We start from the raw sequence: 13,159 nt of genomic DNA, 5'->3' as shown, positions 1-13,159 counted from the left end.
ATAATAGCAGAAGGTCACTCACTTGAGTTCAGCTTACACGTGTGGCTGGAAAACCTCCATGCCTATCCAGCAGCTTCTTTGCAGCATTGTCAGCCACATAAAATGCCCTTCTGGACTTTATACTGTGGAACCCTTTACTTTTTATTTATTTTTTTTATGTGGAGGTTGGAGGTGAAAGTGGTATAGGCTCCTAACGTAGACTCTTGTTTTATTTTGTCAAAGAAATAGACTAAATGCTGTCACTTTTTACTTTTCAAAATATCCTGGTGTCTACTGGTTAAGCTTGAAGTCATTACTGTCTACGTATGAGTCTGCATCTAAAGACTTGAGCAGATTGTCTGCCTGCATTCTGGCATATCTTGTTTTGAAATAATACATTTCTAGAGTTGACCTTGTCTTATTCTGTGACACAAAGTGCATCTGTGTTTTTCTTTGAAGGTCTTCCTCTTGATCATCATCATCTTCTTTCTCTCCATCTTATCTTTTCATTCTTCTCCGTCTTTATTTAATTTTAAAATTTAAATGCAGTAGCTATAGAGACCAATGAAGTAAAATATTTTGTGTGAATCCATTTTGCATTTATTGTACATGTATCTTTTAATCATTATCTTAAAATATAGGGTTTAAAAATTGTTCATCTGATTGATTAATCGCAGATATGTGGCTTACTAATACCCAAAAGCAAGAAGAGTGTGTGGAAGTTGCATAATATGAACATTTTTCTCAATATCTTATACATGCTTAGGTCAGCAGTGGCTTTTCATATAACTTGCTATAAATTCAAGTGAAACTTGAAACAGTTCAAAATTAGTTTAACCCGTTATCAGTCAACTTTAATTTTAGAATTAATAACTTTAGCTATTAGTCAGATGGGATGGTTTTTGATACTCCTTCTATGTAAAACTTAAAACAGTGAAAAACCAACATTACATATCACAGATTTCAGTTAAAGATGCTTGCTGCAAAAGAAGGTAGAGTTGTTGAGAAATGATAGTTCAATGATATTTTTAATTAATATAAGCTTTGAGAACATTGTTTCATGAGTTAAAGTGATGTCATTTCTGTCATTGGTAATGAAACAAGAAACGCATGTACACCTTGCTTTGCCTCCTTAAATTGGTTTTCTTTGTTTTAGAGTTGCTCTTATTTGTAATCCCTGCCATGTTTCCTTTAGAGTCTGATTTTCATGGTTTGATATGAAATCACATTTCTGATGTAAGTGTGGAAACTGATATCACATCTGTTTAGGAAAAAGACATCACCAAAGCATATCATAGATTTCAGATTGCATTAAGATTCATATTAATTGATCCACAGTTCCTTTCTCAACTTGAAACTTCTTTTTACCTTGCTCACTGTAACGCATGTCATGTGGTATGGCCAACCTAACTGTGCAATGAATTTTTATGTAAGATAATTTGTATAAAGCTTTTCTATTTTAAGAGTTTTTTTTTTCTAAAACTTGAAAAATGCATAGGCATTATGTTTAACATTATGTAAAGATGTAGACAGCATGACAAAGTGTACATGCCAGATAAATGTAACAATCGTCATAGAAATTCTGGTCATTGACTGTCTTTAGCGGTCTGTTTCCAGTCCATCCAAATGCTTTTTATCATCTTTAATTTTTCTAGCATGGTTAACATTGGTTCATGTGTGGTGAACTTGCTTTCACCATTAGTGGATGGATGTTTAGAAAGATGCCACCGTCCGTTAAGGTTACTTAGTTCACAGGAGGGTAGAAGTTCACAGGAGGTTAAAAAGTAACAGTATCACCAGTACTTTTGTTGTTAGTAGTATTTGTACTTTCTGTAGCTGTCAGACTAGTGTTTTTATGTGAAAGTAATGATTCATCCATTATACATGACAGTATTATTGCATTTTTTTATCAAGTTAATTTTAAATAGAACCCATACAAAGTTCTGACCTATGTTACACACTGTGATGCACTTCTAGAATTCCTGGAGATGTTCACACCCATACAAAAATTGTCTGTTACCTATTTTGAAAAATATATGAATTGAATATTAGTTCTGTAAAACATTGGAGATGGTGTAACAAAATATGTACAAAGAACTAGATGTCATATCACACTATCTTGAACTGCTTTACATCCCTCTCTCTTCCACCCCCTCCCCTCACCTTCCTGACTTTTGTACCTTTTAAACACATTTTACCATGTACCTCTAAAACCCTTTATGCCTTCCTGAAAGGGACAAAATAAATGGTGAATCTTAACTAGAGATTACAACCAACATGATTTTTATTTGTCTTTATTAGACAAATTCAAAGCTTTTTTTTTTCTTGGTGGACAAAAAATTTAATCAGTGAGGCACTTTTTCAGAGGTAGAGGAGGGAAATAGAAATATCAAAATAAGCCAAAGCAGAGCCAGCTCTAGTCTTTCTTGGGGAGATATTTGTTTGGTATATGCCTGCTGTTGTTTTACAGAACTGAATTATGACTTAAAGTGCAAAATAGATTTCAACCTACATTCGAACAAAAGTAGATAATTTGGTTCTGGCTAGTTGCTGAAGGGAAGCAGCATCTGACAGGATTCTTGATTGTGTCCTTTACCGATCGTGTGAAGGTCTCTCCACGACTAGTTTATTCTCGGTCTTCCTTTTGGCATCATCATCTCTCAATAAGCCTCAAAGACTTCCTTATATGATTGATGAATGCTTGAATCTTGTTCAGATTTACATCTGCCCTTTATGGCAAAGCTCCTCTGGGATTTCAACAACCTGTTATCCCAGACTTAGTCAAATGCTTTCTTGAAAGTCAGTGAAGTTGTGAAGGAGACAATGCTGATACTGCAGATCTTTTTTTTATTTTGTGACACTTAAAAGATCTGCTCAGCTGTGCTTTTACTTGGTATAAAGCCAGCTTTTTCTTATCCAAGCAGCTCCTCATTTGGGGCTTTGATTACTTTGAGGATCTATTAGTGTTGCAAATCAGTTCTATATAGATAGTTCTATATTTCTGTCACTTTAAATATTCTTTTTGGGAAAACAACCAGTGACTGTTCCTATTCAGTGAACACTGCTTTATCCTTTCCATGCTCTGTCATTTGGGATGCCTGGGATGTCAGTGACTTTTCTTCCTTATAACTTTATGCACCTTCTTTGACCATTTTATATGGGATTGGAAGCTATATGACCTCTCCTGTTCATCTGGTTTTTCGGGAAGATGCTGGCATCTGGCTAAACCTGTTAATTGTTGAGGTCTTTACGGTATTCGGTCCATCCATTTATTTGGTGGTTTTTTTTTTCTTTTTGTTGTTTTTTACCACTATTACCTATACTGTAACACTACCCTTCGAGCCTGTCTTCCTTGGCTGCCTTCATCAGCCTGATCTCATTTTTGACGAGTCAGTCTCTACTTACTCATAGAGGTTTGCTTCTCTTTCAAAGCTTTTCATTTTTCACAAACCAAAGATATAATTGGTGATTCAAGGGTGGGTTTTTTCCTTTCTTGTCAGCTTCTCAAGCACTTGTTTTAGACTCTGATGGCAGCTAATGATCTGTGTTAAGCCTCATGACATTATTTTGGAAATCATGCATTGCCAGTCACTTCTGGGGCTGTATGAGTGTAGCTTACACAAAGATCCCCTGTACATCAACAGCTAGTGGCATTGGTGCTACTAATATTTTGGGGAAATCTACACCTGTGTGTGTGTGCATTGCCTTTGGCTAAATCTTGCTATCAACAAGAAGAGCTTAGTCATATCCTGAGATTCCATTTTAATAAGTCTGGGCCACAACTGAGCTAGTAGACTGCTGCAGAGTAAAAATGCATAATAGAGTTTTGAATCTCATGCTTCCTTATATCGCAGCAGAAAATATGATTGTATTGATAGAAATTTTGCACTTAGTAACTTTAATAGAAAGATTGTTCACCAAATTGATTTTTTTTCAGGATGCTGTTGCAGTATTTTGGGAAAAAGTAAATTTATGTTTTCCTAAATATTTTTTAACTGTTCAGAATGAGCATTTGTGTGTGGGCTTTGCTTGTTCTTGATCTTTGTCTTCCTCTCCATACCAAGAAATCAAAATCAAATAAAAATTCTGGCCTAGATTAGCCAGCAGGGATTTAAAAGAGACTGGTTTAGCAGCCCATGTTTTTTTTAAATATTTCTTTTAAGGGTAGATTGAATTATCATTTGTCTTCCTGAATTTGTCATATCCTCATTCCTGCTAGTTAAGTTCCATGTGATTTTCCATCACTTCAGCTTTTCTTTTAGCCTACATTTGCTTTACATTTTTTTCCTCATTGAGATAAGTTTTGAGGGTTAGATTTTTAACATCTGTATTCTGTACTCATTGATGGCTATATAGAAAAATCAGTTTCTTCCTACGAAGTGCTTGAAAATAATTTCTTTAAAAATAAAAGTTTTTAAAAAGTAAGTTTAAAGGAGCAATAGATTGTATATTTCTTAAGCTTTGCATGGTTGAGGCATGGTAACGGCTAGTAGATGTCTTAGACAGAGGGGCTGAATATTAAGGCATAATTGTTGTTCAGTAAATTAATAGCAGCTGTATGATGAAAGGGGTTCATACCAGTATAACTTTTTCTGGTTTGGGGAAGTTTTAATTTTCCTAAGCTGAAGTAAACACTTTGTTCACACACATGCTTTTGTACAAAACAAACCCACACCACCATTGTATAAAATGTTTACTTTCTATGCTTCATAAAAATGCGTTTAAATATGAGATCTGATCTGTAAAACTGTGAGTGTATGTAGATATATTCAAGTATTAATGGACATCTTTGTTTCCACACCATTTCTTTATCTCATCAAATCAGTGATTTTTTTTTTCTGTCAACTTATTTTTTCAGCTTTCTTATCCTTATTACTTTTGATTAATGGCCATAAAAAAACAACATAATTTATTATACTTGTTGCCTTATTATTTTGTTGATTTTATTTTCTACTGAAGGAGAGTTGAAATTACATGGTTTTTGAGTATTTAGGCCTGTTCCTGTTACCAGTTACTAACATGACTGATGGTGAAACTTCTTATCATATAACTGGCTTTATAGAATGTTTATTTTACCAGGCAACTATGTTTGGTAATGCTCAGAAAAATATCCTGTCTGTACTTGCACTGGGTAATCATGAGCCTTGTGGAGTACTGCATATTTGTGAACAATGTATTTCCATTAAAGGAATACTTGTTGCAAATACTCTTGCAATAAAGTATATCTCTAATGTTAGAGAATCTAAGCACTAAAAGCATATTTTAGCTGATAAGAGTTGCAATTTCAGGATGAAAATATTGGACTGAAATCTTGCCATGTCCTGAGTTATTTTTAGAATTCTTATATTGATTGCACACTTCTAAAAAGATGTTTTCATAAATCTGCACACATTTGTTTAATTATTGAAATAATGAGCAGACATCAACATTGTTCTTCTCTGATTTGGTTACAATTGTATCATGCTTCTTAAACAGTTCTTTTAGCAAAGACAGTTGAAAAAAAAAGAAAGTTAATGAGATTGTTTATGTGACATCATTAAGTTATGGCATAGCAAGGAAGCAATCTTGCCAACATGACGTTATAATAGGATATGTACATAAAAGAACGTTCTTGTGTATTTAACATGTGCTGCTTCTCTACAGGTGAAAGTGAAGCTTGTAACTTTTCTCATCCTCTGTCTGTCCTCCAGCCCCCATCCCACCATTCCTGTGTACAGAGATTCTCATCCAAATAAAACTGCCATCTTTTAATGCAACTGGTTTTGTTGTTTTGTTGGTGGGGGCAAGGGGGTGAGAAAGAGAGAGTTGGAAACTACAGTGCAGATTTATTGGCACATGAAAGAAATTTATAAAAATGTGTTGTCACAACTGTGCTTGCAAATTATATGGCATTTAGTAAAGCATAACCATGTTTCTTGAAAGAAACAAATCCCTGCACAACATGTCCACAGTGAAGCCTTGTTTACGAGGCTTACTACATCTTTGTTTTTAAAGCCAAAGATGACCACGCTCTAACCGCTCTACTGATTCCACAGGAGTGTTATAGATTGAATAAACTCCTCGACAGTCGATCCAGACTAATCATGTGGTTATAGATATTAGGAGAAAACTTGATGAACTAGGAGAAATATCTATTGTAACTAATATAGCTTATCATCAGTCAAGCACAAACCATAGTTCAAGCGCATGCACTGTGTTGATCGGACTAAGGGGTGGTGGAGGGAATCAGTGCCATGCTACAACTGAGCATCCTTCGTGATGGAACATACACATTGTATTGTATGCTTAAGAAAAAAACAACTGAATTTTGTTAAAGCTACTAATATTTACAAAGTAGGAGGAAAGAGAAGAGAAACTAGAGCTTCGCACCAATCAAATTGAAGTATTCTCAGGAAATAATATTCCGAACGTTTGATTTGTACGTGTAAACTGATATATCTTGTTGATAATGTTACTTGACAGTCAAATTTCTAATTAAATAAGTATTTCATTACAATATACAAGCTATCGTGTGACAGAAGGAAGAAATCTTTTCATAACTATGGAGATTAGTTTGCTTTTAAAATATGGCAAAATGCAGAACAAATGAGTTTTGTATGTAATTGTCGTACATAAACCTCAAAATACTAAGAAGCCATGTAGCAGTATTGCAATGTATTAGACTACCTAAGACTGACTGTATTTTACATTAAAAGAAATCAATAGATCGAATGTAATTAAGAGATTAAATTAATTGGAAAATTGAGTCATTTTACACTCTGTTCTGTGCCTGGTTTTTTTTCGTATACCTCTTCCTTCACCTTGGTTACTTTACTAGTTGACAAAAAGCTTTGAAATCATGTTGTGTTTAACCAAGTCTTGTATGTATAATGTAATATGTTTTAAAGGACTAGTGAAGTGCACATATTTTTTCTCATGACATGGAAACGCAATGCAAGATATTCCCCCAAATCTAGGTGAATCCTCCTTCCATTATTGAGATCTACAAGCATCATGATGCACAGAAAGAGGTCAGAATGGGGACATCACATTTGTACACAGATATGCCCAACTAAAATATGGTCCCAACTCTCCCATTGAGATGTTCTGAAGCCATGACAAGTAAAAGATCAAGTCTCTTAATTTTGGCAGCCGTTCTGGGCTTCCTTGTGCTCTGTTTGCTGGCGAAATGAAAAACAAGGCATCACGCAGTATAGGACAGGACAGAATGAGTGCTAGATTTGTTCTAGCTGGACTGCTGGAAATAGTTCTGGGATGTGTCCTGGTGACCTCCACTCATCAAGTACCAATCCCAACTGAGGATGCCCACATCATACACGGAAAAATGATTTCTGAAAGTGGTCTAAATGTGCCTTTCATTTAGCAATACTTGTAATTGTGCTTTTGTCAATATTAATAAATGTGCACTTGTAAATACAAAAAATAAAAATGAAATGCATACAGCTATGTATTTGCTGTCAGAACTATGGATAAGAAAATATTTCATGCACAAGTCATGTACAACAGTAAACCTGTTGAAATCGTTAACTCTTTCAGGTACCTGGGAACTATTTTTTGCCAGCTCAAATGGAATTTAGCATTGGTGAAAACTTCTTCGTAAGCTCAATAGCAGGGCATAGCATTGTACGCATTTTTGACTTCTGACTTACGCCGATTTCGAAGTAGCGTACGCGATCGCGCTCGCCTCGTCAGTAACATTTTGGCATACTCAAACGGTCAAACGGTCTATTCTTGCATTTTGTGTTACTTCCTTTGCGCGCCACACGTGTTGGCTTTAGTATACAAAAGAAGCTTGTGGTATTCGACCAAGATCTGACATGTACTGAGCTATTCAGCATAAGGGTTCCCGTTATTCGTGAATTGGGAATGGCTTGAAAAAGAAACAGTGTTACCGTGTAAAAGGATGCAAACTGATTTCAGCTAGTAAAGTGTCAAGGATAAAAGATGCTAACCAAGGAGTGAATGTTGTCAGCAGCCAGAAGTGGTGCAAAACGCTGACCAAGTATTGAACATTGTGACAGTTGTCGCAGACAAACCAAAGAAGCAAACAAAGCTGTCTTCATTCTTTAGTTTTGACAGTGCTAGAAAAAAAATGACAGTTTATTGACAGCCAGTTAATTGTCAAAGTTGCAGGAAAAGGGTGAAATTAATGCTTCAAAAACTGAAAATCTTTCAGCTGACCCCCAGTAGGGTTTTTTAAGTAATAGCTTTTTCTGCTAGTCAAGCAATCTTAGGCCGTTTGTATCAGTTGCTTATCGAGTCTTTTATCCTTTTCATTTGTATGCTGGTTTCGCAATCTCTGTCCATGATAGGAACAGTCTGAACAGTACTTGTCCACATCTGTTCTAAGATAATTGGTGTCGGACAGAGGGATTTAGCGTCTTTCTGTGATCAACAAACAGGAAAGCTTCATGTGTATTGTCTATACCTGACCATGTACTATCGAGAGAATTTGTATTATTAAGCTCAGGTAAGCGATATTCCATGCCAGTATGCAAAAGTAACAGACACCTGAAATCGTTTGTGCCATCTGCCGTCCAGTTGCTCAACCTCAGATGAAGTATCAGTGGTGTGTGTTGTAGATGCGCACATGATTATTCTTGATGCAAGCTGTTGTTTATAGTATACACATAAATTGCACTTCCTTTCATGTGCTAATGTACATCTTGAAGCTGAACTTGTTCTATTTTTACTTTTACTTTTAACTTACTGTAACTAGAGCACCTTCCCATGTTCAAATTGCCCACTAGGACCAATAAAGTTGATCATTGTCATCATTGTCTAGCCTTCCACTGAAGTCTTTAGGAGTTAGAAATACAAAAGTATAGAAATTTAGCATCTTTCTTCCTATTATTACTAGTAACAATAATAATGTCACACTATGGTGGATGTGTTTATAGTGAAATGATGTTGGCTTACTTTATGCATGTTCATAGTGTCATCTATTTGCTGACACTTATATTTCTTGCATGATAGACTGTCAGTTTGTAGTAGTTCATGTGCAGGGCACTGAGCTTGCATCCACACAGAAAAACAATATCGATAAATGCAGTTGTTTCAAACTGTTTGTTAAATAATTAAAACATGCATGCCTGTCACAATGGAAGCTCCATGCACAGAGTAATAATAATTTGTACAGTGCATTTCCCAGTGAGGAGGTGTGCTCAAAGTGCTGTACATGAAAGACTACAATTGAACTGATGGTCAACTATAATAGAAAAAGGCATGTGAGAGGAGAAAAAGTACTAAAACGGAGAATGTCAATAAAAGTGAAAAACAGCATGTTAAATTAAGATGAAGCATGGAGGGCCAGTTAAGAGAGAGTGAAAGAATGAGGGGTGGGAATTCATTGGTTAAGAGCTCAACGGATAGAAGAAATGGGTTTCTAAATCTGCTTTGAATGTTTGCAACAAACATATCTTTGAGAAAATAAAGCTGAATCTACTTTTTCTTCAAAGTTTAAAAAAAGCTTGATGGTGAACTTTCAGATGAACAAGTATATTTTCATCACAACAAATTTTTTTTACTAATCTCATTGGAAGAAAATCTGAATTTATTATCACATAAGTTAGAAACACTGTTCCCCCCCCCCCCAAATGTTAACCTTTACTCAAGAATTACTCAGCAGCTACAGACTTCCTTTTTGTTTCTGGTCCTTATACATTTCTGAAAGATCTCATTTGTACACAATGAACATTCTGTGCTGTCTAGTCTTCTCACAAATCTAACAGGCCATTCTGGTTAACTGTAACTAAAATTAAGGACAAAAGAACATAACAGTTAACAGTTGTAATTCAGGTTTTTGCCCCCATTCACAATATATGGAGTTGTTACTTTTATCTCTGAGGCACAGAAGAAACGACATTAAAGGTAAAGATATTACTTGAACCTAAGAAAAGTGAATATCAATCTGGATGACCTCACTGCTAAACTGGAAAAATGCCGTAGCAGTTGAGATGTTTAGATAAGCTATACAGTCTGGATAGTCTTTGATTTCATAGATGGATACAGTGAAAGATGGATACATTGAAAGATAAATGGATAAGAGTATATGACATTTTAAATGTTCTAATTGATGCTCTTTATCATTTGGTGTAACAGTCTATAATGTCTGAAAATAAGTCTTGTGGATAAAGCACTATAGACTGCCTTTTTTTTATATGGATTACAAAAAGAATAGATCTATGTACAAGCAAAATTTTAGCGACATTACTTTTGCCAGCTGTCTGCATTTGCTAGTTAGTAGTGTACATGCTTTCTAACTATATTTTACTTAAGTTCTTAGATTATTTTATCATGGAAAGTTAAATATTACGCAAGGAGGCAAATGTCTGCATTTTTTCACAGTTATGCAGGATAAATGACTTCTAACAGCTAACTGCCAGCATGATAAGAACATATCCTCTTGCCATATCTCTGCCAGCTTTCCAGTATCACTTCTACAATAAGCTAATCAGGCTTAAAGGAAACCAAATGACAAAACAGAACAACTTTAAGGACGTTTAACTATAACAATCAGTTTCAATAATATTAATCAAACTGATGAGATTTATCCATCTTAAAAAAAAACAAAAAAAAAACAAAAGTAAACATCTTTTCTGAACAGCTTCATTCCATTTGGTCCATCCAAATCATTCTACATGATTTACTAAAATTATTCTCCAATCATGCAGAAATTTGCTTTTGAACACTTCTCTTTCCTGCTTCAACAAATAACAGGTAAAAGGCAGCAATCAACACATTAAAGTGTTCCACAAGTGGCAAAGATATGACTGAAATGTTCTGTACACAAGACTATGAAGTAAATCAAACTGTTACTGTAACTTTTACTTCAAAAGCTGGGGTTTAATTTCTCCTTGAACTATAATTTACATTACACCATACCTTTATTCAGTTACCTACTTCGAAAAAACCACGATAGTATTTTCCACAGAATATAGACATGATTGCTGGATAGAGAATAAGTTCCCGCTGTGCACGACGCTGATTGTCTTCCTCTATGACAGCAATGCGTCTTGTCAGTTTTCCTATTTGCGTCTTCAGAGAAGTACCTTCATCTTCTTCATTATATAGGACAGAATCATGTGGTGATTTCCCAGGTATATATGACATAGATGCTCCACTGTAACAGAAACCCAGAGTTCTGATAGATATTGAAATTTAAACAGAAACTGAAATTGTCCATTAAGGTCTTAAAAAAAATTGTCTTGTCCTCTCTAGGTCTCAATAAATTTTTCCGAAACCCATTTGCTGTTAAAGTGTTGCATATAAGCACAAGTAAATCATAAAGCGGTCAGCCCTGTAAACAAGTATTACATCCAGAGAAAGTTATGGAGCAGAGATATAAACTCACAACACTTGATTCTGTTATGGTAGCTGGCCCTTTAACCCCTTGACCACCAGTTAACAAGTTTTTCCTGACCCGTACAGACTGCATTGTGCTCTTGATGTTCCACTCCTTTCCTATTTTTTTATTGCAATAAATTTTCACTTCAACTGCACAAATTGTCACTCAAACTTGATGTGATGTTAAAACACCCTCAACATTGGTAGTTCAGACACATCAAACCTGCAGATTAAAAAAAAAATGCATTTGTACCAGACACATACACAAAAAATGGTACCTGCTCTCTTCAGGCATATGATTTAACTAAATCTGTTGGATGCCAACAGAACAACATTATTTTTTAACTTACATGTGTTTACTGGAGTCAAATGAAACTACACTGGGGTGCTCAGTTTTCTCATCTGCCTCATCAACAACAGGGAAGCTTTGCTCAAGTGTGAGAACATGAGGGGGTGTGGCCAGCTCTACTATGTTGGAATGGTAACTTGGTATGTCACCATCAATTGGCAATTTGCGCAACCCTTCTCGTAGACCAATGTGTTGATTGTCACCTACACAAAAACATGTGGTTGTAAAACAAAATGGAGTAGACTTTTGAAATGACATTTATGCAAATTTTTAAAGTGCTTTTGCATGCTTTATTGCCTAGCAATGTTTCCAGGAACATTTAGAAATTATATGTACTAAGAAAGCGAAGGTTATATTTAAATATTATATGAGACTTCATTTTTTTCGGGGGGGTGGTGGTGGTGGACAGCCGAGTGCTTATGATACTAGCTTCCGAACTGAAAGCACACTGGTTTAATGCTCCATTTAGCACAGCAAACTTCTTCCAGTACACCCAGCTTTGGTACAAGACTCCACAGAGGGTTGGGAAAGGTAAGGCAGCGAGGGAGAGGAGATAGGAACCACCCTCATGTAAAGCTGGACCTGAGAAAAGTGAGGTCTCTAACACCTAACCCCCAAACAACCTGAAAAGGTTTTGGGGTGATCTTTACCTTTACCTTATACTTTTGTTGAAATAATGCTGCATGCAACTCTATGAACTCACCAGCAACAATGATTCTCTCTGGAACAGTCATCTGAGTAAGCTGCTTTTCCCTTAATAATGGGTCATAATAGCCATTGTTCACTCGAACTGCCATACCATCTCCGACAGATATTCTGTCTGGCACTTGCATTTTCTTGCTGAATATCAGAGATGTAGTCTGGGTCATATGACTTTGACTGTACATCAATGAAGTCTGATGGCAGGCTGTGCACATGGGCTCTCTGGACATAAAATGAATCTGCATCTATCTTAGTGAGAACATACTGGCAACATATTAGTAATGGTTTTATATATTTTTTTAAAAACTGTTACCAATATTTGCAAAGAATTATTTTTTCATGCTCATTGTCAATATGGGTGAATTGACGCATATTTGGGTTCACATTTTGCTTACATAAGTCTTTAATATAAGCAAAACAAAGTAAGCGACCTATGTTCGGGGTACTAATAATGCTTCCCTCTTAGTGGCAAAGACTATTTATAGTAAAGGAGTCATAATTCTTCATCAGTTTACGTCAAAAAATGCTTATAATTTTTAATCAATTTCTTCAGTCCTTTCAGTTTCTATAAGAGCATGAAGAAGAAGCTTTACTGCAAAGAATGCTTTTCGTTTGTAATAAAACGCTAAGTATTTTAACCGAAAGTTGAAACTGGCGAAACAGGTCACCTCTGTGATAGCATGGAAAATAACGAAACTATCTAAAAAGGGAAAATTGAAATGAGTACACACCTCCGATTCCCTTTCACCCATTTTTTAGTTACGGTAACACTTTTAACAAAAT

At 35.5% G+C, this 13,159-nt stretch overlaps 1 protein-coding gene across 1 annotated transcript; it reads right to left on the bottom strand.

Annotated features, from left to right (window-relative positions):
* Window positions 1-9,031: 9,031 nt before the first annotated feature.
* On the bottom strand, window positions 9,032-13,128 carry LOC112561670 (mitochondrial fission factor-like). Its single transcript, XM_025234275.1, is given in 5 exon segments — window positions 9,032-11,101; window positions 11,676-11,877; window positions 12,378-12,516; window positions 12,518-12,598; window positions 13,108-13,128. Coding segments are annotated over 5 exon segments (675 nt in total). The 3' UTR covers window positions 9,032-10,869.
* Window positions 13,129-13,159: the final 31 nt, after the last annotated feature.

This window comes from Pomacea canaliculata, linkage group LG4 (assembly GCF_003073045.1).
Source record: "Pomacea canaliculata isolate SZHN2017 linkage group LG4, ASM307304v1, whole genome shotgun sequence".
Classification (NCBI taxonomy): domain Eukaryota; kingdom Metazoa; phylum Mollusca; class Gastropoda; order Architaenioglossa; family Ampullariidae; genus Pomacea; species Pomacea canaliculata.
Note: the sequence above shows the minus strand (reverse complement) of the source record. Positions and strands in the feature narration are given on the sequence as shown.